This window comes from Heterobasidion irregulare (genome assembly GCF_000320585.1).
Source record: "Heterobasidion irregulare TC 32-1 unplaced genomic scaffold scaffold_06, whole genome shotgun sequence".
In the NCBI taxonomy this organism is placed as follows: Eukaryota; Fungi; Basidiomycota; class Agaricomycetes; order Russulales; family Bondarzewiaceae; genus Heterobasidion; species Heterobasidion irregulare.
The window spans coordinates 2,319,592-2,343,212 of record NW_009258202.1 but is presented as its reverse complement, the minus strand read 5'-3'; the positions used below and the strand labels follow the sequence as shown (position 1 = coordinate 2,343,212).

The 23,621-nt window shown below is 53.7% G+C and overlaps 7 protein-coding genes across 7 annotated transcripts; 5 read left to right on the top strand and 2 right to left on the bottom strand.

Annotated features, from left to right (window-relative positions):
* Window positions 1-481: 481 nt before the first annotated feature.
* Window positions 482-2,705, top strand: HETIRDRAFT_440637 (uncharacterized protein). The gene is made up of 5 exons (XM_009549505.1): window positions 482-703; window positions 1,228-1,301; window positions 1,635-1,711; window positions 2,216-2,328; window positions 2,410-2,705. The coding sequence occupies exons 1-5, from the start codon at window positions 561-563 to the stop codon at window positions 2,534-2,536; spliced, it is 534 nt and encodes a 177-aa protein (XP_009547800.1). The 5' UTR covers window positions 482-560; the 3' UTR covers window positions 2,537-2,705.
* A 3,446-nt stretch (window positions 2,706-6,151) lies between these two features.
* HETIRDRAFT_440636 (uncharacterized protein) lies at window positions 6,152-8,388 on the top strand. Its single transcript, XM_009549503.1, has 2 exons — window positions 6,152-7,026; window positions 7,758-8,388. The coding sequence occupies exons 1-2, from the start codon at window positions 6,170-6,172 to the stop codon at window positions 7,849-7,851; spliced, it is 951 nt and encodes a 316-aa protein (XP_009547798.1). The 5' UTR covers window positions 6,152-6,169; the 3' UTR covers window positions 7,852-8,388.
* HETIRDRAFT_321095 (uncharacterized protein) lies at window positions 8,027-8,360 on the top strand (the record flags this gene model as incomplete). The annotated part of the gene is made up of 2 exons (XM_009549504.1): window positions 8,027-8,068; window positions 8,121-8,360. 2 exons carry the CDS (start codon window positions 8,027-8,029, stop codon window positions 8,358-8,360), a joined length of 282 nt encoding a protein of 93 aa, XP_009547799.1.
* Window positions 8,389-11,426: 3,038 nt separating the features above from the next.
* On the top strand, window positions 11,427-13,025 carry HETIRDRAFT_452543 (uncharacterized protein; the record flags this gene model as incomplete). The annotated part of the gene is made up of 2 exons (XM_009549502.1): window positions 11,427-11,468; window positions 12,774-13,025. The coding sequence occupies 2 exons, from the start codon at window positions 11,427-11,429 to the stop codon at window positions 13,023-13,025; spliced, it is 294 nt and encodes a 97-aa protein (XP_009547797.1).
* A 2,714-nt stretch (window positions 13,026-15,739) lies between these two features.
* On the top strand, window positions 15,740-16,569 carry HETIRDRAFT_440635 (uncharacterized protein; the record flags this gene model as incomplete). The annotated part of the gene is made up of 3 exons (XM_009549501.1): window positions 15,740-15,912; window positions 15,969-16,218; window positions 16,296-16,569. Coding segments are annotated over exons 2-3 (450 nt in total), but the record flags the coding sequence as incomplete, so codon positions are not given.
* A 3,706-nt stretch (window positions 16,570-20,275) lies between these two features.
* On the bottom strand, window positions 20,276-20,650 carry HETIRDRAFT_434919 (uncharacterized protein). Its single transcript, XM_009549500.1, has one exon. It carries the CDS (start codon window positions 20,561-20,563, stop codon window positions 20,333-20,335), a length of 231 nt encoding a protein of 76 aa, XP_009547795.1. The 5' UTR covers window positions 20,564-20,650; the 3' UTR covers window positions 20,276-20,332.
* HETIRDRAFT_434918 (uncharacterized protein) lies at window positions 20,641-23,620 on the bottom strand (the record flags this gene model as incomplete). The annotated part of the gene is made up of 13 exons (XM_009549499.1): window positions 23,514-23,620; window positions 23,286-23,414; window positions 23,195-23,219; window positions 23,104-23,136; window positions 23,026-23,054; window positions 22,871-22,975; window positions 22,787-22,814; window positions 22,601-22,727; window positions 22,383-22,503; window positions 22,269-22,320; window positions 22,161-22,208; window positions 21,945-21,973; window positions 20,641-21,885 (listed from the first exon to the last, which is right to left on the bottom strand). The coding sequence occupies exons 1-13, from the start codon at window positions 23,610-23,612 to the stop codon at window positions 20,641-20,643; spliced, it is 2,070 nt and encodes a 689-aa protein (XP_009547794.1). The 5' UTR covers window positions 23,613-23,620.
* Window position 23,621: the final 1 nt, after the last annotated feature.

Sequence of the window (23,621 nt, the reverse complement as noted above, 5' to 3'; positions counted from 1 at the left end):
TTGACTGAGCCTGCATATACTTTGCAGCAGGCGAGCACTGGATTATAGTGAGAAGCATTTGCAGGTACAATGGATTGGCCCATTCTGCTATGAGACACAGCAAGAAAGAAGTGGTCGAGGGTATTTGAGCATACAAGAAGCGTGATGCTAGCTGAGAAGGCCTTACATGATTCACGAATACCGATGAGCATAGTCAGAATATATCATTTTCACTCACCAACCTGTAAGTCGGCCGTTCCATTGCTCCTATGACGCATGCCAAAGTTATCGAGATATGCATCTAATGAGTGATTAATTGATTGACATTGTAGAGGAAGTTGAACCTACTGACGAGCACATTTGAGAGCAAGGGAAATATTCTCGAGCATACGTTTCAGCGTGGGAACCAGATTCCTGATCGAGCAGCGTGTTGCAGGAGACGTGTCACCGACACTGCCATGATGCCATCGCGCTCAACGTTGTGCATAATATCATTACCTCCACGTCCACGTCCATTTCTATCTTCCTTTCCTCCAGGCGATATCCACTATACAAGATAGAAGGGAGAAAGCACAAATACGATGCACAGTCTCTACGCGCGTATCAACAACATCACGGCGACGCTGTCGACATGCATGATGGTTCTCCTAGCAGGCATCGCGTGTTCATCATCCTTGTTCACGGCGGACCCGAAGGGCACGCTCAACATCTCCTCTGTCCAAGTGTGCGTTGTCTGTTCTCGTTTATAATAATTCTCCTATGCAGTCGAGCTTGTGCATCTGGGTGTCACTACAGTATGTTTGACGGCACGCCGTCCGAGGTACAGATGTGCAATGGAGGCCGTGAGCCCATGTGAGCCCATGACAACGGATCGTGACCTTCACCCTCCAGCTGCCCACGTTTAGCTCATCCGATAATGGCGCGTATCCGCCATCGCGCCTACAGTCGTCTTCGTCTGTTGGTGGTCCCGTCTACGCGCTTCGGAAGTTGATCCACACGGTTTCGCGCCCCGCTCCTAGAAATTGTAGCGCTGCGAGCTGTCGTTTATGCATGCGTGCATCACTGGATCGATTGCTGCCACGACTGCGCGCTTCTCTTCCTGCTTCACCAGGCGACAGGTGCTTCGAACCACATCATTTTATCTTCGTCTCCTATTTCTAGCTTCATCTTTATCGCTGTCTCGCATGTTTTGATATGTCCTATGTTCTGAAATTACATCATCGCCTGCTCACCTCCGCCGTCGTACAGGTTTCCCGGCCAAACACGTCGCATACCTGGACGTACGCAAGACTTCGCTTTCGTCAACTTCAACCTCACTGCTGGTCAGTCTGGTAGTCTCATTTCCCTCTCCATCATAGCACACAAGTCACCTACTTTACTTCCGCGTTTGTCGCGATCGTCACCCTGTATGCTTGCTAATCTATCCCTTTTCCGCTTTTGCGACGCCGTTCGTTCACTTGACCCATAATCTGGCGATCCCTCCCGCTATGCAATCGGCTCCGCTATCCCATTCATTTGTCCTCGTGTACACCCGTCCATAAATTGGCAACCGCTCCCCATCTCCTCTGATCTTGGATCCTTATCGTGCGCCACGCGTACTGCACGCCAAACGCAAAATCGAACACAAAACCGGATCGGATTCGAACACATAACAGACTTGACACCACTCTTCAACTGGAACACGAAGCAGCTATTCCTGTATGTTGGCGCCGAATACACTAATGCGAAAGGGGTGAGCCTTTGTCATTTTTTTAATATTAACTCTCTTGTATCCAACCTAGCCAGGGCTTCTTTGCCCTCGGTTGATGCGCGCTCGGTGTGATGCCCGACCCCGAGCGTGTGTTTAAATTGCCGAACGCAATTGAGGTCCTGGTCTGGCGCCTCTTGTCCTTGTCCTTAGCCTCTACCAAGGACAATTGACCTCCAATGCCAAGGCCAAGTCCTTCAGCCGACCTGGCTGCGTCCTGATAAAACGCTGATACGTGTGGCGCTAGATGCACAGGTTGGACGACGTAACGGAAACCCGACGTCAGGACACGCACTACTTTTTTACGCCTGGTATCGTGGCTTTCGTCGCTTTGTATTCACGCGCGCGATACTATATCTCGTGAAGTTTCATCTCGGTTGTGATTCATTCAATTCGTTTTGATTTACGCCTCAATCTCGTGGTGTGGATCAAAGAATATGGGTGCTGACTTTGTTGTGTTGCCTTGTTCCCTTATCTCTTTCGCCATAGGTGAAGAACGAGGTCGTCATATGGGACCGTATTGTTCGTCGCAAGGAGGACGCGTACATACAAGTGCAAGGCAAAAATAAATACCCGTTTCGTGACCCGTCCGAAAAATTCCGGTACGTCTCTATCCCCCTTCAGCCTTTATCTTGTCTCTGCACTCGGCGAATTAAGTATTAATGACCTTCTGATAAACACAGGAACCCAGAGCCTGCAGAGTACACGCTGAAGTATAATCTGATGCCGTACGTAGGGCTCCTCACGTACGGTGAGGCTGCACGCACAACACCCATACCATTTCCCGAGGCAAAGGAGCGCCTATCATGACCCTGCCGCTTCCCTGGAGCCAATGGAGTGGGGAGTTGGAATTGCGCCATTATTAATCTATGGTGGAGCACAATTGGGTGGGTGGTCTGTGCAGATAAATCCATATCATCATGTCATGTTTCGCAGTATTGTGATGCTGCGAATGTAACTTCGGTTCTCATTAAAATGCAGCACCAAATGTCTAGGTGTGTATACAAATAAGCGAACGGCGTGCCGCGGGCCCAACCCGTTTCACCGTAACTAGCCGCTGGGTGAAGCGGAGGCGCGCGGGGCATGTACACTACGGCTCGCATCAGCTATTCGCCTATTAGGTACGCACACGCCCCTGCAAAACCTCGTAATAACGGACGAAAGTCTCCTCGGAGCGCTGGCCGATGATGGCGGAAGGGAACCGAACATGACGAGGGCGTGGAATGCATGTGGAACATGCGTGGCGGTAAGTCAGCCAGCACCTGATTCAAGGCCCTGCTCTGGACTCTCCGAGTGGGCGGACCGCCCAGGCTCATTATTCTCACACGACAAGTGTCCCTTGCAGATGATATGTTTTAAGAGAGGTTAGACTCGGGGGTAGGTAGGTGTACATGAATGTACGTACACAATTTTTCAAGAAGCGCCTCGACTAAGTAGTTCACAAGGCAGTGCGGTAAGCAATTGTGTGTGTATGGCTTACACACAAAAAAGCGAAGCGTAACGAGGGCGTGCTAGGCCATGTAGGGCTCTCTGTTCAGCTGGATAGGAGTCGCGATTCTGGAACCGGAAGCAAAGAGTCAGTCGATCAAGCTCAATCAGCACCCACCACAAGTCGGTTTGGTCAATCGACGATCGATGCTCGCGATGGCGCATGTGGCGCACTGCGGCACGACAGGCTGCCTGATGAGGATTCGGGACTCAGCGAAGTAGACGGTTCCGCGGATGCTTTATGCATTGTCTCGGATGCGGCCGCCGCCTCACCAGGGCGACCCGCCACACGGTGCGCACTTTGCTGGTGGTCGGGAAAGACGACCTGGTGTTACAAAGGGGGTCTGCGATGTGACGCATCCTATCGGCGCCGAAGCACCTCACAAGTATGATGTTGGTAAACGGATGGAGAGAGGTGATTCACGTACATCGGGATTATCGGCAGGGTGATGCACAGCCTGCTGGTTGGGCCAACGCCCCGTGCTACAAGGAAAATCAGGATCAAAAATATCCCTGCACTGCGCATGGTTTCCCGCGTGTCTTCCTGCTGAAAGAAGCGTGCAGGGCATAGGGTCAAAACGTCAATCGAAAGAATGACCTGTATATTCAAGCTGTCAAGGAACCGAAGACACGTGGGCGATGCGCTCGTGCCGTGATTCCTACTTGAGGGTGTTTGGCCCCAATGGATTGAGCAACAAGCAAATCGGACATCACTCAGTACAGGACGCAATTGTAAATATATTGCGTGGAGACGGATTGCAAGGATCTTCGAATGGAACCGGGGGTTGGCAATCTGATAGGAATTGATAGGTCGTCTGCCAGCAGCGAAGTTACTGTCAGCTGAATGCGATCGCGTCCCCTCAGAACCGTCGCGCCGCATCAGATCTGGCCTTCGTATTGGTGGCATCAAGCGCGTGACGTCGCCATGAGTGGAAGGAGCCCAATCTATGCATTTTGGATGCTGAGTACCAAGTACTCAAGTAACATGCACTGTATCAATTGGACAGCGTAGTTCAATCGGCGTAGGTGGTGTCCGAGTCATCATGCATCCTGAAAATTGAGCAGCGCGACGCCACTGGACAGTGAAGCACTCAATGGAAGAAGCGACGAGCTCTGACCCTGCTGGGAGAAGACTCAGATTCTTGTGAGCATCTTCCTCAATTCTGTGGGTATGGCATCGCGACGTACGAATCGGATCGCTGCATGATTAATGTCGTAATGCACTTGCTGCAAGTCGATCTACGAATAATCCATGGCACGGGAAAAGCGGATGCGAGGAGGAGCGATGCCAAGGTTTCAGGTGTGTCCTTTCGGTTTTGAGGACGACGATACTTACCGCTTGATTGAGTCGTACTGAATCGAAAGGAATTGAGGATAGGACGCGCGTGCGCTCGGTGTCTATGGATTCAAGGAGAACTCGTCAAATGGGGCATAGCTTTACACAAGCGAACCTCTTACTTGGCATGTCCGCGTCCACGCTCATGCCCACGCGAACTTCTCGCCATGTCTCGCCCTCACATCGTATCTGCTTCAGCGTGAGTCCTGTGCTTATCGAGCCCATAGCTTTGAATATAGGACACTTTGAGCTGCTCAGCGTCCTACTAGCAACAAGCGAGGTCAATTTGGTTCCGCGCTTTTGAAATACCCCACAGTCGGCTCTGGTCGGCTTGATCCTGTTGATCTTCCCAAAGAAATTCAGGGCCCTGCTAGTTACGCTCAGAATCATTTCTATTCAGATCTAGATCCGGTTCGATTCGATTTGCACGGCTCACCAGTAGGCGCTTGGGGGTACTCCGGAGTCTTAGTATTTCTACCGATGACCTCTTCCAGTTCGAGCGTCGCTCGCCCACCCATTCGCTGACAACTCCCTTGCCCAGCAAGTAAACCTCCCGTGCTTTCTCGTCTGTGTAATCTTTCGGCTTTCACCTCGACAGTTTCCGACATACTTCATACGTTATTATGTCGACTTCAGAATGGACCTACAACTACCCTCAGGCCGAGCAGGCCGAAAACTACGAGCAGGAGTCACAGCAGATGCAGCTTTCTCCTGCCGAACTCTTCGCCTACCAGGTAGCCTCTACTTTCATCTCACGATGCTCTCATACTGATCACCACTGTCATTCTCCTTGCGCTCGGTTGCTGCAGTACGACTATACGATGCAGGCTGCTGACACTCACCACGCTCCCCACAGCGCCACCTCCCCCACGTACTGGCCTGCTGAACAGTACCAAGGCGCTCCCTCCCCTTTGCCGGTATACGATGCGCAGCAAGTGGACTATCAGGCTAGCCCACTCACCCTCGCAGGACCCACCTCATTCACCTCCCCCACGCTTGGGTACACCTATGCCCACTCCCACTTGAACGTGTATACGCAGCCGACGTGCGGCTACACATACGAACACATCGACTCAGATGGGTACCCACTCGGCGCCTCCTCCACTGCCAATGAGTACTCACTGGATTATCCGGCTGTGACTTCGACTGTGGACACAATAGGGTCCGTCATCCCCTCCGCGACCCCCTCCACCTCGTCCTCCTCGCTCGCCGCCGCCCTCGCATTCCCCTATATCAGCGCTGCGCCAGTAGAAGAAGCAGATCACTCCTCCGTGGTGATCGAACACGAGGTAAGTCAAACCCTTTTCTCTAAATGGTGGTGCACGAACCTCATCGGATCTGACGCACAGTATGACACTGTGTACGATGGCGAATCGACATACGGGCATGATGCATACGGCTACCAGTACGACGACGAGCCTGCACATGTAGGCGGGGATATCGACACACACCACACATTCGGGAAGGGTAGCGCATCGTCCTACACGATGTATTTGCAAGCCCCCGCTAGCTCAGATGTGGTCCATGCAGCCGCGCAGGTCCTGGCTCCGGCGCCCAAGGAGAGAGAGGTGGATCCCCAGGCGCATGTACCGGAGATGGTCACCGCGGCGTCGCCGTGGATGGACCATCTCCCATACCAGCCACGGTACACCATGAACTCCGGCTCCAAAGACATCACGGACCTGGACACAGCGGCCACGATATCTCACCCGAGCACGACTGGTGCCACTGCAAGCTCGGTGTCTATGGACCGGCACGGCGCCTCCGGGCCGCCCGCGCTCGACCTACCGACGAGCCCTTCCGCATTCGGTATGAAGCGCGAGGATACTATTGAGTCCACCCCTGCCGTGTTCCACATCAAGCACGAAGATGACGACGCAGATGACGACGCAGAGACCGCCGCCGCCATGATGTCCGCACTGACCACAGTTTCCCCCATCGCCATGAGTGCACCCTTTGCGTCGACATCCACGTCGGTGTCGACGGGCTCACACACTCTCGCGACGAGCACCCATTTTATCTCAAAATCTGCTGCAATCCAGCCCTTCGCGCTCGCCAGCGGCAGCCGCATCAAAATCGACGAAGCATCGGACGATGACGACGACGACGAGTACGTGATGCCGGGTAAGGGCAAGGGCCGAGCGAGGGCTGCTAGCAAGGGCAAAGCTGTCAGTAAAGGCAAAGGCAGGGCATACACGAAGCCGAGTGAGGCAGAGAGCTCGCACCGCGATAGCGAGCGCGAGAGGCAGCGCAAGAAGAGCGCAGCGAAGGCTGCTGTCATGCGGCAGTTCCAGGCGTGCGCAGGGTCTCATGCGGCAATGCACGACGACGAGGAGTTGCAGGCGTCGGGGTCAGGATCGGGAGCACAGGCGCAAGATACGAAGAAGAAGCAGCCTTTCCTGGCGTGTTTCTTTTGCCGTGGACGCAAGATCGCGTGTGGACCGCCGCCGCCAGGGAGTGCAGATCGGACATGCAAGTGAGTACATATCTTGTGTCGTGGATTGTCGTACACTGGATGGATTCATGGATGGATGTCGCATTATGTGGCTGGGACCGTTACCGGGTGGACTACGGGGGTGCTATAGGTGGAGGCCCTGGGGTGGATGGTAGGGGATGGGCAAGGAAGGCAGATCCGGGAGGCTTTAAAGCATCCACGGGCCCGACTAACCCGGCCGTTCCGAATCCTTGAGCCCCAATCCTACCGAGTTCCGCCCATCCGTCCATGGCTGTCCTCGTGCCGTACCCAGACGGAAGGGTTGTTGGCCCGACTGGTGGGTATACGAGTGGTATAAGCAGGCGTGATCACCGCCCTCTTGCATCCTCCACAGGCCCTCTTGCTCCTCTCTTACCCACACGGTCCACGATGGGATAGCACAGGTCGTGGGTTTCTAGATAGCGGATCGTGGGGCATCCGATCCTGTTCCGAGGTCCCACCTCGTCCTGCCTCGTCTTCGTCTTGAAGCGAGGACAAGGCCGAGCTCTTATCGGAGAGATCGAGCCAACACCCATCATAGTCCGCGCCCTGCTGCAGGCAAAGTGGGCACCGTGAGGCCCTCAGGGACATCGATCAAGCGGGTTTTGTTTACCTTCTGTCATCACACCCCTTCCTCAGTGCCAGTCTCGAGATTTCGTCGGCTCCCTTCCCTCCGTTCTTTCGTATTGGTTGATTTGTCATTGACCGCGCGCTGACCGTCCCCCGCTTTCTAGCCAGTGCGCGCGGCGCGAGCTCATCTGCAATTATCCGCTAACGTCGCGCCGTGGCCAGCGCCGAACAACCACTGCCGTGCAAGAGGATGCGTAGACTCGGTTTTCAATATCCGCCTCAATGCCGCCTGCATTGTGCATCGGGTCTGCTATCGATGTCCAAGCGTGCGCTGTGCGGCTACCCAGTCTCGTCCACGTCTATCATCCTGCATTGTCATGTCTCGTTATCGCGAAATAGCAAGTCCTGATACACTTCGGTTCGCATTTGTTGCATGTGTTTTCTTTTGGTGGTTTGTTCGCTATTGTATCGGACTGTAATGTCTCCTATCCTGTTATATCTCGTTTTTCAAACTTCTCTGCGTATAGTCTATCGGAGTTACTCGTCGTTATTTTGTTGTATACATCTACTGCCTGTCAAATCATAGTCGTCTTTGTAGTCATTATTGCTCTTCGCTGATTCCGCTGCCGCTTTCGCATTGTTATCATGTATATTGCTATTTCTTGACACCTATCTGTTCGTTTGTCTCCGCGTTTTGCCCATCACACTTCTTGCTCTACATGGGTTCCATCTTGTCGAATGCTAGTGTGCTGTTTGTTTCCATTTAACCCAATTATAGTTGCATTACCATGCCCAGTCGTTTAAATAAACGGATCCTCGTCGGAAATGAGGAAGGCGATCGATCGACGCTGAATATAAAGTAGGTCGCTGGACGGCCTCCTTCGTGTGCTAACTCCTTCCTAATGCCTATTTCGTCGTCTACACTCGGAAATACGACATCCAAGAACCTACGAGCTGTCTCCCCGGCCTCCTAAGCTCTAGTCACCAGAGCCACTAACTCCAACATGAATGAAGTTACCTTCCGTCACTACTTAATTTTCGACCATAGCACATTGCCCCCCGGGACGTGTAAGCATGGGTTCATTCTCGCAGACATTCGTTCAAAAGGAGACTGAGAATGCCCTTAGGCTTCAGGTCGGATATGAACATGAATAGGAGAAGGTCCGACTGCTCTGAGCTGCTTCTGGGCCTTGAACTTGAACCTAAAAGAGCGAGACGAAGTTGGAACTCATGGCGCGGAATCAACATCGGATGATTACAACCGACTTACCCCGTGCCTGTCAGTCGACAAAGTCGGTACAGGACGCACTGCAACAGGCTTGCAGGCGCAAGAAATGTTCCGGCAGAAGCCGGGGCGTCTCTATTTGTCCACGAAGGTGCTCTTCAAGGCTCTTGCGCGACAACCGTTCACATCCATAGAGATGTGCAACCGTAGGGTACTTCGACTCTTCGGGGTTGCAATCCGTGGATCGAGTCGCAGCTGAGTCTCCGCCTGCATATTCCGGTTGTGAACGTGTTCGTTCAGTTGCACCACTAGCTCTACACAAGACGGACAGATCTTTCCGAGATGCGGGTGCACAGCTCGCACGATGCCACCTATAATTAGAAGGGAGGGACAAAATAGCGAGAATGAGAGCGAGAGCGAGAAAGGACCGACAGGAAGAGCAGGGAGCTGAGCACCGTTCGCCATCGCCATTTTCCCCAAGCTTTTCCTTGCTGTCCAACTGTCCCGAAAGTTTCGCCCACTTCCCTGCGTCTTCTGCGCGGCACGCGCGGGGAGAATCACGACTGCACCGACACCGACACGCGCCCGAACTGCTGATACAGCTGTCTATGCGCGAAAATCCGGGCGCGCTCCTCATACTACATCGCTGCTGCGGATGCCGTTAAATATGCGAACGTAAAGGAAGCGAGCCTTCAAACCAGTCTGCGTATGAGGAGAGCCTAAGCCCGGATGGCGGATGCCCGTTCTTGATCAAGGGCCCCTATCTAACTGAGTCCCAAGCGCGACATGCCCTGCGCAGCCTCATATCCATCGCCCGTTGGTGTGTCGTCGCCCGTGCGTGCATGACCCAGTCGCTGTCAAGTGAGAAGGAGTGTGTCATCGGCACGAATGGGAAGGCCAGCTGATGACGAGTCCGCTCACTCCGCAGCACGTAGAGTTGTGAGCAGGGCGTCAGCAGGAGCGCGCGATCTGCGTCAAAGCTAGACATCAAGAGCCCACTGGAACAAGAGGAGCACAGACACGTGGGTGAAATGATAGGACATCCTTTGGCCTTTGGATGCTGGCTAGAAGGGATGTAAACATGGATGCTTGAAGGCGGTCTATGATAAATGAACCAGATAGACGAGAGCACGACGTGCCACCCACAGAGGGCAGCAGAGGTCTATCATCGTATCAGGGTGCGTCGCAACCAAGCTCGGTCGAAGAGACAAGAACCAAAAGGAATTCGAGCCAGAATGACCGTGAGATGATAAAATGAACACCATCTATAGGTAGCGATACTTGCATACATCGTGAGATGTGAGCCTAGTGAGTATATTGTCCCTATGCGATGCATTAAAAAAAACCGCAGCACAGTGGCTACTCATGTCTCTCGGCACATACAACCAATGAAACCGCAAGTCCATGTGGGCGCTGCGGAGAGCCCAAGGGCCAAGATGGCAGGGTGTCACTTCCATAACTGAAGAGCCACAGATAGCCACAGACGCACGATGACAAGCTGCAGAAGCTACAGGAAAACTATGGAAAGCGGTGAATGTGGTCAAGGGGATATCAGTCCACACTATCGAGAGATGTAATGTCAATGGAAAACGAATACTTCGACCAGGTCTAAGACCTTAGACTTTCAACAACGCAGATTCGAATCCGTCGAAATGCCTAGGTCGCCCAAATTGATCGCGTAACCTCGTCTAGTATGGGAGCGTCGGTGAGGCAAGAGTGATACTGACGATAGCTGCGTCATCGCTGAAAATAATGCAGAGGAAAGAAGAAAAGAAATTGATAGAAACACATACAATTCATGGGGTCAACCGTTCCATACAAGTTTTGTAAGCGCCCTCGGCCTCCAGCGGTGAATTGAGTATTACATCCATTGATAACACCCCTTGCCTAACGACTCATGTGTCACCTCAGTGGGTGCAAAATGGTGCCCGGAGGGCTGTGGTGACGACAAGATAGTCTGACCGAAGAGAGGATTCTATACAAATAGCGTGAGAGCTAACAGCGCTGAGTGAACGACACCGCGCGCTTAGTCTCCAGTGCTGACTTCAACAAAGAACTGCTGTTTTGTTCCCAGTTTCGCATTCAGCAGCACTGCGTGCGCCCAATCATACTCACTCTCCTTCGGCCGGCATCCAGATTTCAACCGTGAAGACGATGGATAGTTTATACACACATATTAATATCATAATAGCAATCCTCTTCTCGACCTATTACATGGTGATTCGCCTCGCAAATATCAAGCGTCTGTCTTTTCTATTCATGGAAAACCCAAGGGGCACGCTGAACGTATCGTCAGCTGTCTGCGTCCCCTGTGTTCTGTCGCCTCTCCTGGGCGGTTTCTATTTCTGCGCACTGCTTTGTGCGCCAAAGCCATGTCTTTGCATATCTGTCATTGCCGCAGTCCGTTTCACCTATCGCTGGAGGTGGACTTTGTGTGGGTACATCTCAGAAGCAACAGGTATGTACTTCTGTTTTATCTCCGTTGAGGATAAGATGCGTAGGAAGACGGCATATCACGTTTTCGAACACCCACCTCCTCAACCTCCCGCAGCGGCCCCCGTTTGGCAAGGCCTCCGACGATCGCGCATATATCCACTACGTATTCATCATGGTGGCCACGACCGTGACATCGCCCGACTATGTGTCATTTGTGCGCTGTCCCGCCCCGCTTCATAAAGTTCAGTAGTCGATCCACACGCCAGCGCGCCCGGCGCCCAGAAGCCGTCCCGCTGCTAGCTGTGCTGGCGTTCGTTCTCAGATCGATCATTGCTACGATGGCGTGTTTCTCTATCAGATTGCAATACCAGGTCTCGCATCCCCTCATCGTGAAATCCTTACCGTTTATATCTCAACATTTTCTCTTCCCCTCCATTTATTTGTTCTAAGCTCAACTCTTATATCCTCGCACAGATTCACCGGCCAAATGCGCCGCATTGAACCGCACGCAGGGCTTCGCTTTCGTCAGCTTAAACCTGGGCGGTCTCTTTCCTTTACTGTGCAACGTGCATGATCCGCCGAGAAGTCTCCCTCCGCACACTCTCCGCACTTGCTCCACTGGCTCTGATTACGACCCTACAACTGATGATGTACTATCCGTCTTTGCAATGCTGCTCGTTCACCTGATCCGGCACGATTCGGTTGACCCTTTATCCTTTGCCCTTCGCCCACGCTTCTCAGCCTGCTGTGCAATTCAATAACCTCGTGCCTATACACCCATGTACACTCATAGACCTATTGTACCTGATCCGAACTCTCGCAACGCTCGCCGAGCGCGGCTCGTATCTTCGACTCAATCTTGAATGCAGCCGAACGCAAATTCAGGCTTGGATTTGGACAAACATAGGTCTCGCGCCTCCTTTCTTCTGGGACACGAAGCCATCTTCCCAGTCCGCGCGGGCTATCCTAATGCAGATTGAGTGAGTGTTGCATTTGCATTCTATCTTCACCCTTGTCGCTTTGGCGAGCGAGGCCTTGAGATTTTGCCCTCGTTGGCTCGTGCGCACTCGGCATGCTACCCGGTGCGTATCTGAGTCACCGAAAGCGCCTAGCGGAGTAGAAACTACTTTATGTGGCACAGGTATCGTCTGCGCTTGTCCTTAGTCCAGCTTGGTCGAGCAGGAGTGGTCGTACACGACATCATGATTTATGAGGTTGAAGCACTCAAAATGAGGATTGAGATGTGTGGCGTTGGGCCTCCGCCACTGACATCTGACGTCGGGTATTGCGTTCAAGCAACGAGTTGCGTTTTTATCGGGTGTGACCTAGCAACAAACTACGGTTAGTTCACGGCGAATTATTTCGATCGTTATTCTCGTCGAAACGTATCTACGGGTCCAGTTTCATCTCCTGCTTCGCTTTCGTGTCATACAGTTCGTTCTTTTATTTTCGTGGCGTAGATCCTGCAATATCGGCGCTGACTTTTGGCTCTCATTCCTGCCTACTTTCTGCTCCGCAGGTGGAGAACGAGGTCGCCATCCGCAACCGCATCCGGGTGCAGGGCAGGCACAAGCACCCGTCCCGCCCAAAAAAGATCATTTTCTGTGGCCTCGAATACCGGTACAGGAACCTCGTGCCTGCAGAATACGTGCTCCAATGCGACGTGATGCCTTACGTCGTGCTCCTCGCAAACGGAAAAGCTACGCGCACTGCATACATCGTCTTGCCTGAGGCAAAAGAGCCCGTCATGACCTTTCCGCTTTTGTATTGAATTATAAGATTTTTGAAAACCAGGGTCGGGTCAGCTGTAGATCATGTGTGACCCTCGAGATGGGTTGAATGACTGCACATGAATGCACACAGTCAGGGTGATTCGGACTCATGAAACATCAATGTTGGTGTCGTGCTTCCCCTCATTGTGAGCAAGAATTCATTTTCTTATTGCGTGCCGTTCTCAAGCATTCAACGCGGAGTGCGGCATAGGTCCTGGCCAGTGACTAGTGAGTGTCCGTGTCCATGAGTTCGATGAATGGGTCAGAAAGAGAGTCTTCGAGTAGGCCAGTGACTTAGAGACGTGGCGGCACGCCCAAGTCGCAATATGACTACTAGCCGCTGGGTAGGACCTAGAAGCGCGGGGCAGTCATCTTGTTGCTTGTTATTCGCGAATTCATGGAAGGAAACGGTTCTGTCCAGCGATCATTACTAAAATAGTGCTCTTTCAGCCATGAGACGTCGCTTGAAAGGCGTCCTGAAGCGATGCTCCACTAGAAACGTGAACGCAGCATGGTGGCTCGAGGATAGATTTTCATTCGAGCATGGAGTCTGTGTAGAGTCCAAATACACCTGCGCTGCGATTTCGGCATGGCTTGAATTCGCAGGCACCTACCACTCGGAACGGAACAACATCCGACTTACAACGGCCAAACTCCTTCGACGTGCAGTAACAATCTAGGATCTTGCTCGATGATCCGCCTGGATCCAGGGAAGGTTTAGGCTCGGTAGTAAGTAGGCACGCACGGATGCACACAGTGCACGTAACAGCGGTTCTATTGACACTGCGAAGCACTTTGAAAATAACTTAAGTGAGTATGTCTACGGAGCCGACTAACTGGACTTACATCTCGGCGGAGGAGCAAAGTGTGCGTGCACTGCTGGAATGGCACTAGGCCCTGTGGGGAAATCGTAAGCTAAACATAGATGAGGGACTGGTAAGACGATGAGATGCACATTGCGATTCTGTACGTGAAAGAGCACTGGCTCAGCAGAAACCAAGTATCGGTCCGGTTGTGACGTTTGTTTATAACTCTTGCGGCGGCCGACTGCGATATATAAGTTGATTTCGTGGGTGTATATCAGGCAAAGAAAGCGATGGAATTACTAAGTAGTAGTGGTAAGTTAGAAGACGTGTTTAGCGAGTGAATGAGCAGCGTCCCGTGCGACAGTGGGACACACGTAGATATATCATAAGTACTTACCAGCTAAGGTGTGTGCGAGGCATGGTGGAGAGTAAATTTACTGGGTTGGATTGAAGTAATGGTTTGCGACGTCCCATCATAAATAATCGAGCGAACGACCGATAACGATGTTGCGAGCTGATAGGACCTAACAAGAAACCACGAACGTGCGTCGGGATAGGAAATCAGTGATCGAGAGCACGAAAAAAGGAACGGATCAGGAAACGAAGATCGCATGTCGTCCGGGTGCAGTCTTAAAAATCCAACGATTGCGTGCGTCAGTGTGTCCAGCACGCCAGCACCCAGCGGAATTCTCATTTCGAAGCGTCGAGGCTACAAAGCTCAAGCTTTTTCACCGGAGCTGTAGATGGGACTGGAAAGTCCTAGCTGGAACGTCCCCTCTTGTACCCTGTACGAGCCTGATATCAATGGATACTTAGGCCTTTAGGTCGCACACGAGCCTGTGCAGCAACTACCAGCAAAGGTCATTGGGACTGAATGCGATCGTAGCGTTGAAGAATCATCATGCAGCATCAATTTTTGATATATCCGAGCTAAGCGTGCATGTACTATGCAAAAACGACAGTCGATCGATTTGTTTATAGACACCTGTTCGATAATTGATACATTCAGGGCTGACATCGGGCTGCTCGGTAAACTCTCTGTACTCACTGAGAGGTGTACATCTGAGATATCTGTAAGAGCACTGGCAGTCGGGAGTCCTCTGATAATGGTGCCGGGGTGCTGGAGAGACGAGCGTGGCGCTTCATCACCGCTATTCGAGGCGTGTCCAAAAGTAAACATAGGTCCCGGTCAACATGGAATGTATGAAATCTGTATAGCATGTCACTGGGACATACCATCGTTTGCATAGTTACTTCTCTGCGGGACGCGCTGCACGATCGGTGCCATATAATTGTGTTGTCCTCGTGTGCTTGTCAAACTGCGCGGCGGAGCAGGGAGACACTGTGGAAGCGCGGTACGGGTCTTTAATAGCCCGGTGATTCGCGTCGGGCTTCAGTTTCGAGGACGACAATACAATACGTCTTGCACTAGCTTGTGCTCCGATGCGCGTCAACGAGGGGATATGTCATCAAACTCGCCAACCTATCAGAAAAAGGGATGATAATCACGGGCACGCTTGTCAGCTTGCCCCGTATGTCTGCCTGATTGATTGCAAGGAGAGAATCCAAGGAGTTTTGAAGGTTGACGTCGGTGGGGATTGGAGAATAGAACCGAGCTCAGTACGTCCATGCAGATCTATGCTCGCCTCGTAAGTCAGGCCGAAACAAAGACCCTTCATTAGGATCGCCGACGCTTTGTTCTGCTTGCTCGCGGGCTCGCCAGTTATTGCCAGCTAGTTGCTGTTTACTGGGCATCGCGAAAGGGCTTTTCAATCAGTGGTGGATACGGTTGATTTGACATGTCGAGATTTCGATGCATCACGTGAGATCGGCATGCATCCAATGCCTCCGCAGGGCTATGCAGTGGCTACGCCCGTATTCGTCTTCTGAGTTTTCGTGCGAGCTCAGGCCCCAACAAGCTCGGTCGCAAGCGGTTACGATTCGATCTTCCACTCGGACTTTATTCCTATTCAGATGCATGTCGTTCAATTTGATTTTCATGGTACCCCGGGCGTCTGGAACCATCCTGGAAGCCTTGAATTCCTTGAGGCCTCTGGTATTTGAACCCGCGTCTCGCTATGTGAGTGTTGTTCATCTCGCTCGTATTCGCGCACTGACACGCTTTCCTTGAACCAGCAGCTGATTTCTCACGTCTCACCCCCTACGCCTTCCTCTTTTACACACTCTCTGGTCGATCGTCTATCGAATCATGTCGAATCATCAGCTCCCACCAGCTTACTACTCGCAGCAATGGGGGTATCTTTTCACCCAGTCTGAACAAATTGAACACCAGAAGACGGAGCAGACGCAAGATCGCGGGCATGAACATGAGCAGCTGGAAACCATGCGCCCACCGCTCTCTCCCGCCGAGTTGTTTGCTTACCAGGTTAGTCCTCAGTCGCTTCCATGTGCTATGTATGTATCAGATTGCGCTAACCCTCATCATTCAATCGACCGCCGTAGTATGACAATGCAAAAAAGTTTGCCAACGCTCAGCACGACGGCACCGCCTCGCCCACCTACTGGTCTGCTGAGCAATATCAAGGCCTCCCCACTGCCCTGGCTGCCTCGGCCTCCGCGTCCTCTTGGTCGACACACAACGGGTTTCAGATGTACAACCAAGGTAGCCCGCTCGCCCTTGTAGGGTCTTCCTCCTCTGGTTCTCCCACGCTTGGGTATTCCTACGCCCACTCGCACTCCAACTTATACATGCAGCCAACCACCCTCGCGTACGGGTGCGCGCACGGATACGTCGACGCGTACGGGTACCCCATCGGTGCTGCGCATACGCCTCTCTCCACCTCGATCGCAACCACAGCCGCATCTGCCTCCTATTCACCTGGAATCACGGAGGGTCCCGCGCTCACTTCCACACCGGCGCTCTCCGTCGTCTCCGCCTCCTCGCTCGCTTCCGCGCTGACACCGACCTCCTATAGTGGCTCCGGGACAACACGTCAGCTAGAGCAGGTCGCAGACCTTGTTGCTGTCAATGAGAACGAGGTAAATCTGCGACCAATAGTCTAACTGGTGTTGGCGGAGCTAATTAGGATTGGTGAGCAGCAGGGCAGCATATACAACAACGGGTCGTATGAATATGGGTACGGGTACGGATTCGGATTCGGATATGAGCAATACGACCTGGACGCAGATGCCGATGCCGACGAGGATGAGGATGCCGCATTCACCTCCTACACCACTTACGAAGAGGGTACGAGCGTGACCTCGACCTCAACGGATTCATCATCTCTCACTGGCACTGGCACGACCTATGCAGCCCCGCAGTTCCTGGCTCTGACGCTTGAAGCAAAGGTACCCCAAGTGGCGGAACTCCCGGCGGCGACGCAGGCGCAGGTACGCGAGGTAGTCTCAGCAGCATTGCTACCTATCGACCACCTCCCGTACGGGCTACCGTACATCATCGGCGGTGCGGAAACCACCTCTCAGGATACCGCCGCCCCGTATACGTACGCACCAGTGCCGGACATCGAGGAGAGTGCTCCTGTCAGCGCTACCGCCACTAATGAGGTATCCGCCCGGCATCCTGGCGCCTTCGGGCCACACGGGGATCTACCAGCCACTCCTTCCGCATTTGGCTTGTGGGAGGCCGCTAAGTCCTTCATCAAGAACGGAGTCAACGACGACGGTGAGGCAGAGGGCGCCGCCGCCGCCACTACAGATACACTAGTCTTGCCCACCGCCGTAAGCGCTTCCCCGACCGCAGCCGCGGCATCGATGCCGACAAGCTCACACTCCCACGGAATAACTGTCACGTCCCCCCGGCGGTTCGTCACAATTCGGCCTTTGCCGCCACCCTGCGCGCATAGGGGCATCGGCATCAGACCTGCTATCAACTCGGAAGATGAATATGTGGTGCCAAGTCAGGACAAGGGCAGAGCCACAGGCAAAGGCAAGGGACAGATGGAGGGCTCGCATCGCCTGCGCGAGAGGCAGCGCAAGAAGCAGGCGGCAAAGGCCGCTATTGTGAGGCAATTCCACGCCCGCGCGCATTCGCATGGGCCGACGGATGAGGGCGAGGGCGGAGGCGAGGGTGAGAGCGAGGGTAGAGGTGAGGGACCGCATGCGTCGGGATTGAGTTCGGGGTCAGGGGCACGGGCGCAGGCGCGGAGGGGCTCGAAGAAGCAGCCTTTCCTTGCATGCTTTTTCTGCCGCGGCCGCAAGATCGCGTGTTGCCCCCCACCGCCGGATAGTGAGGATCGAACGTGCAAGTGAGTTATTTTTTCATATATAGGAAGATTTCGCACCTTGCATGGATGTGAGTGGATGTTGTGCATCGTTGATGGCGACGTGCTGAGGGGAGTACTGGGGGATTGTTCGAGAATCGAAAGGGGGACAGGTACGGGAATGCTTTTAAGCACCCACGGGCCAGTCTGACCCGACTCTTCCGAAGTCTCGAGTCCCAGTTCGAGCCCCGAGTCCCACCCATCCGTCCTGAAGTGACCTCGTGTCGTGGCCAGACGGGACTGTGTAGACCCGGTGGATGGGTGTACGTTGCGCATGCGCATGGTATGCTATAAGATGGGCCAGTTGCGGATGCATGCATGCGGGTGCCTCCAGATGCCTCCGCTATCTGTCCGTACATATTCCGCGTCCTCCTCGAGTTCACGAGCCTTCTTTCCTAAAAGACCACGATGGGACAGCACAGATCGTGGATTCGAGATAGCGGATCATGGGGCATCTGATCCCGTTGCGAGCCTCTGCGCTTGTCTTGAGACGCGAAGGGGGGTGCTCTTATCGGTGATCGCACCAGTATTCGCCATCATCCACATCTATGTTAGTCTCATTCCAAGACCGCTCACCTTCACGTTCGGCGCGTCGGTCAAGCCTAACATCTATGCATCCATGTGCAGGCTCTAGGGGGCTCGAGGTTGCTCCATCCGTGCCTGCCGCTCTACCCCTGAGTCTCCTTTTCACAGTGCTATTCAGCTTATCCCCTCCCACAATGTCATCGGCTTATCCTTCCCTTTCTACCTCTTCTCTGTTATTTATTGACCACATGCTGACCGTCTCTTGTACCTTCTGTACTTTTTTTAGCCAGTGCGCGCGACGCAACCTCCCATGCGAGTACCCGCTGAAGTCGCGCCGTGGCAAGCGCCGCACCACCGCTGCGGAGCCAAAGAAAGAATAGATACTCCAGTCACCTTCGACACTGGTCACATCGCGCAGCGATCATCTTCCAACAGTCGCCCAATACCTGTAATCGCGTCAACACTGTGCCGAGAAGTCAGGTCACCTACTTGCGTCGATGTCTGTCGTCTACTGTATCGTCTCTTCATATTCTCGTGATGTGGTAAGGACCTGATATATCTCAATCTCGTACGTGTCGTATATGCGTTTTGCTCTGGACTTTTTTTATTGTCGTTTTGGAACTTGATGTCTCCTGTCAGACGTCGCTCGCATTTCTTCTCAGTCTTCTGTTGTTCTAGTTCAAGTTGTGCATCATTGTTCTGTCTCTTCTCGCGCATAATCTCGCTCTGCTTGTTCAGTTCTATTACCTGCTTACCGCTAACTTGTCTTTCGATCGTTTCACTTCGGCTGCGCCCCTTTCATCCGCTCTCGTATTGTTTTGATGTACACATCTTTAATTATTGACAGCTGTCTTTTCGCGCGCACCTGCGAGGTTTGTTGTTCGTTTCATTCTACATGGTACGCTGTTATACAGTACTCGTTATCTACCAAGTTATAGTTTGCCCAATTTGACATGCCTTGTCCTATCTAGCCCTCCTTCGAATGAGTGGCGTTCGCAAATGAAGGCTGTGTTCGATAGACGTCGAAGACTCGGCTCTTGGATTATCTTGATGACAGTGGACGAGGGGCGCACAAGTCACTAACTTCCTGGGGACAGTATGCCAGCTGCGCTCAGAAGCCGCGGCCCGCCAAATTCATCGTACCCCAAATCCTACATCATGTCTCCCCTTGTGCCCCTTAAAGTCAAAAGGCCTTGAGTTCAGGTCACTCAGATTGCTTGCTCCACCATCTGTGTCAACTTGCCTCCCGTCGTTGTTTCATTTCCGATCCAATTCATATACTCGACTTTTGGCCATTCGTTCGAAAGGGGCCTCACAATGTCCGGAGGCTTCCATCGTCTGGCGGATGTGGAAATCGATTGGAGAAGGTATCTCCAGCTCTAAACTATTTTCATGGAGGGTGACACGAGATTAGAACCCATGGCACAGATACTCAATGTCAGATGAAAGCAGATCATATAGACTTACCTCGTGGACGCCGTGCCTTTTCGTTTATTGGTCTATAGAATCAGGATGGAGAACAGAGGGCTACAGAGGGGCGTTCATTTCCTCAAGAGTCCCCTCGCACGCGCACGTTCAAACAGACGCGGGGCCTATAATGCGCCCCTCCCTAGAAAGAACTCTCGAGAGCTTTCGAACGATAACTGCAGACCCTCCCGTTTGCACCGCCTGTGCGTTCTAATCATGAGCACGTTCGATCATTACCCTAACCTACTCTATACAAGGCAGATAAATCTACCCGGGATGCGGGTGCACATCTCGCACGGGGCCACCAATAAGTAGATAGGAGGGACAAAGTGACGAGAACGAGGGCGAGAGGGGAAACATAATAAGAGCGCTGAGGGAGTGGATAAGTCGCAGGTGAGACCGGAGAGAAAAAGCCGACACAGCAAATAACACGAGCGAAAAAGGGAGGCAAAGGTGGGCCGTATATGTATAGATCATCAATCCATCATCGTCGACCATCCGTCAGGGGTGCGCAAAACATAAGCGTCCAGATAACACACAGCGTACACAACGCGTTCAACCTCGCCAGCTCGCACTTAAAACCGTGGCGGCCGCGACACGCTCGATACCAGCCGAATCGCTCCTGGCGGTGGCGACGGCTGATCCCGCTCGTCGCTCTCGCCCTCCCGCTCGCCCTCCACATCGCCAACGAGCTCCTCATCGCTCTCCGACCGCCGCCCCCACAACATCTCCCGCTCCTCCGCGTCCTCCGCGCGGCCCGCGCGCGGATAGTCACGACTGCTCACCGACCCCGAAGCCCGCCCGAACCGCCCGTGCCCAACTATCCGCGCACGCTCTGAGTCGTACATCGCCGCTGCGGACGCCGTGGACGATGCCGAGGGGAACGAGGCGAGCGTCGTCGTCGACGGTGAGCCCTCAAATGGGTCCACGTACGACGACAGGCCGAGCCCCGACGGTGGTAAGCCCGCGCCTGAGCGCGGGCCCCCGCTCAGGTTACCGAGTCCCAACCGTGGCGGCGCCGTGCGAAGCCCGTGTATCTCCACGTCCGCCTCGCTCTGCCGCTGTGCGCTCGGCAAGCCCGGCGGTGGGACCGCAGACCCAATCGTCGAGTTGCCCGTCGACGTCGAGGGCGTGGACGCGATGGAGCCGTTGTCCGCCATGATGGAGGCAGAGCGCCCGGGCGAGAGCGGAGCGTGCAGCGCGAGCCGGTGCTCGTGCGTCGCGGAGTCGTCGCCAGTGCCCGGCGGGTGGTACTGGTGCACGGTGTCCTGCTCGTCGAACTTGATCGTTTGCTTGCGTCCGGGTTGGCTTGTGAGCGAGAACACGTCGCTGTCGCGATGGTCGAGGTCGAACGAGAAGGAGTGCGTCGGCACGGGCGGGTCGAAGAGCTGGTGGCGCTTCAGCCCGCTCGGGAGCGCTTCGACCCGCGAGCTAGGCGTCGGCGGGAGCGTGCGGTCGGTGTCGAAGCGGGAGGTCGGGAGCCCGCCGAAGCGAGATGAGCGCACGGACGATGCGCGGGCTGACGACTGGGACATGCGGTGGGCGGACCGCGCGCGGATGATGCTCCCGACAGCGCCGAAGGAGCCGCGCAGCGCGTCCATTCCGGGATCCTCGACGCCCGCAAGCGACTTCTCTTCGACGGACTCAGTCTGTTTGCGCGCAGCCTGGAGGAGGATAGTCGAGCGGCGGTCGAGCGTTTTTAGCTCGGTCGGGTCGACCTTGGACATCTGCAGGATCGTGATACCCACGCAAATGACGAGGAAAGCCATGACGATGGTGATGATTTGGCTGACGCCCGCTTTAAGCCCTTGGAAGAGGATCTGGACACAAAGTTTCATTGATGGGGTGCATGGGTGTAGTCAACGCGGTTTGGACGTACCACGGTCGTAACCATGGAACAAAAGGTGACTGAACGGATAGTAAGTATGCCTCAGGTATTCAGAAACATGCCGGACTTACATATGACATAGTATGTGGGGGTCACTGAGCCAAGAGGTGAATAACGTTAGCGCTTTCCAAGTTACTTGGAGACTTACCCATAGCTGTGACGGAGGAGTCAGCGGCGGGATAGCCATAGATGATGATGGATACTCACCAGTGTTGAACAGGGCCAGTGCCTTGTTCAGGTAAAATACCTCCGTTACTGCGAGCCAGAACCTGTGTCAAGATCTCGCGGAGGATCAGAAGCTCGGACACAACTTACTCAGTGTGACCGCGACGAAAATCATTAGGAAATAGATAAACCAGTATTTGAACTGTGACGTAAGACTGATTAGGAGCCGCGGCGCAACCCAGTCGATGGGAGACGGGAAGATACCTGATTATCACCTCGCGCGGTGGTCACGATGGCGGCTCCAAGCCCAGTTGTTACGCTGACGCTGATGCCACCGATCATGCTACAGACGAGGATATACCAAATCATGTTCTTGCTTCCGTATCTACGCGTGGGGAGCGTCTTGGTTGAGCATGGTGACCAAATCGGTGCACGCGCCGGCCGGGATCCGAATGAAATGTTTCGAATAACAAGACACGTACTTTGGACCGAAGTAAAATATGATGGAGAGGGCGCCTACTATGGACACCGAGGCGTAGGAGAGGAAGCCAGGAGCGAGAAAGAGTTTCTGAAACTCTCTAATTTGGCCCACTGAGTCCTCCTGGGGACCTGCACCGAGCGCGAGGAAACATTTCAAGTCGAGAAAATTAGACACTACTTCTGCTTACCATTGAGCGCTATGATCGTTGAACCGAGCTGCGCGTGGGTCAGGTGTGAACAATAGCAAGTGGCGTGCTTTGAAAGAAACGTACAAGACAGAGCCCGCATCCGAGCCAGCCAAAAAATGTGAGTCTTTCCTTGAGAATCCAATGGGACAACATGGCTGATATCACTACTGACAGCGCGCCGAGAGGGGTCTGAGAATAAATGAGGGAGCGAATGCGAGACGGGGCGAGGTGATGCGTACGACGAGGAGAGCTTCAACGAAAGCGTATGCTGGGGTGGCATAAGCAGTGCTCTAGAGAAAGAGGGAGAACAGACGAACCTGCAAAATTACATAGTTCACCCATGATCATCACTAATACGCAGCGTTGAGCGCCTAGACGGTGGAGGGGGTCAACGACGGAGAAACGCACTGATCATGCCCGTCCACCATAATACCTGCAGGGCGGAGTGGCATGGGGACAATGAGCCACGACTGATGCATAAAGCCGAAGAGAGACGCACGGATTTGAGATAAGCTACACCCTCGCCTGCGGTCTGCCCGGCCTGCGAGCGCAAAAGACCTTTCTTCTTGAAGACAAAACTGCATCCTATGAGAACGCCGCTGACGACGGCGAGGACGATACCGACGATCTGTGGGAGGGGGACGCGACAAGAGGAGGGAATGCCACCAGGGATGCATTGTCAAGATGTTAAAAACGCGAACTGCGGAGAAGCAGAGAGGTAACGTGCTTTGAGGTTGCTAGATGTCTGGAGGGTGCTAGAGACGGCGGAGGAGGAGGCGGAGGCGGTCGCCGAGGACGTCGAGGACGTCGAGGAGGCAGAGGACATGGCGTATGG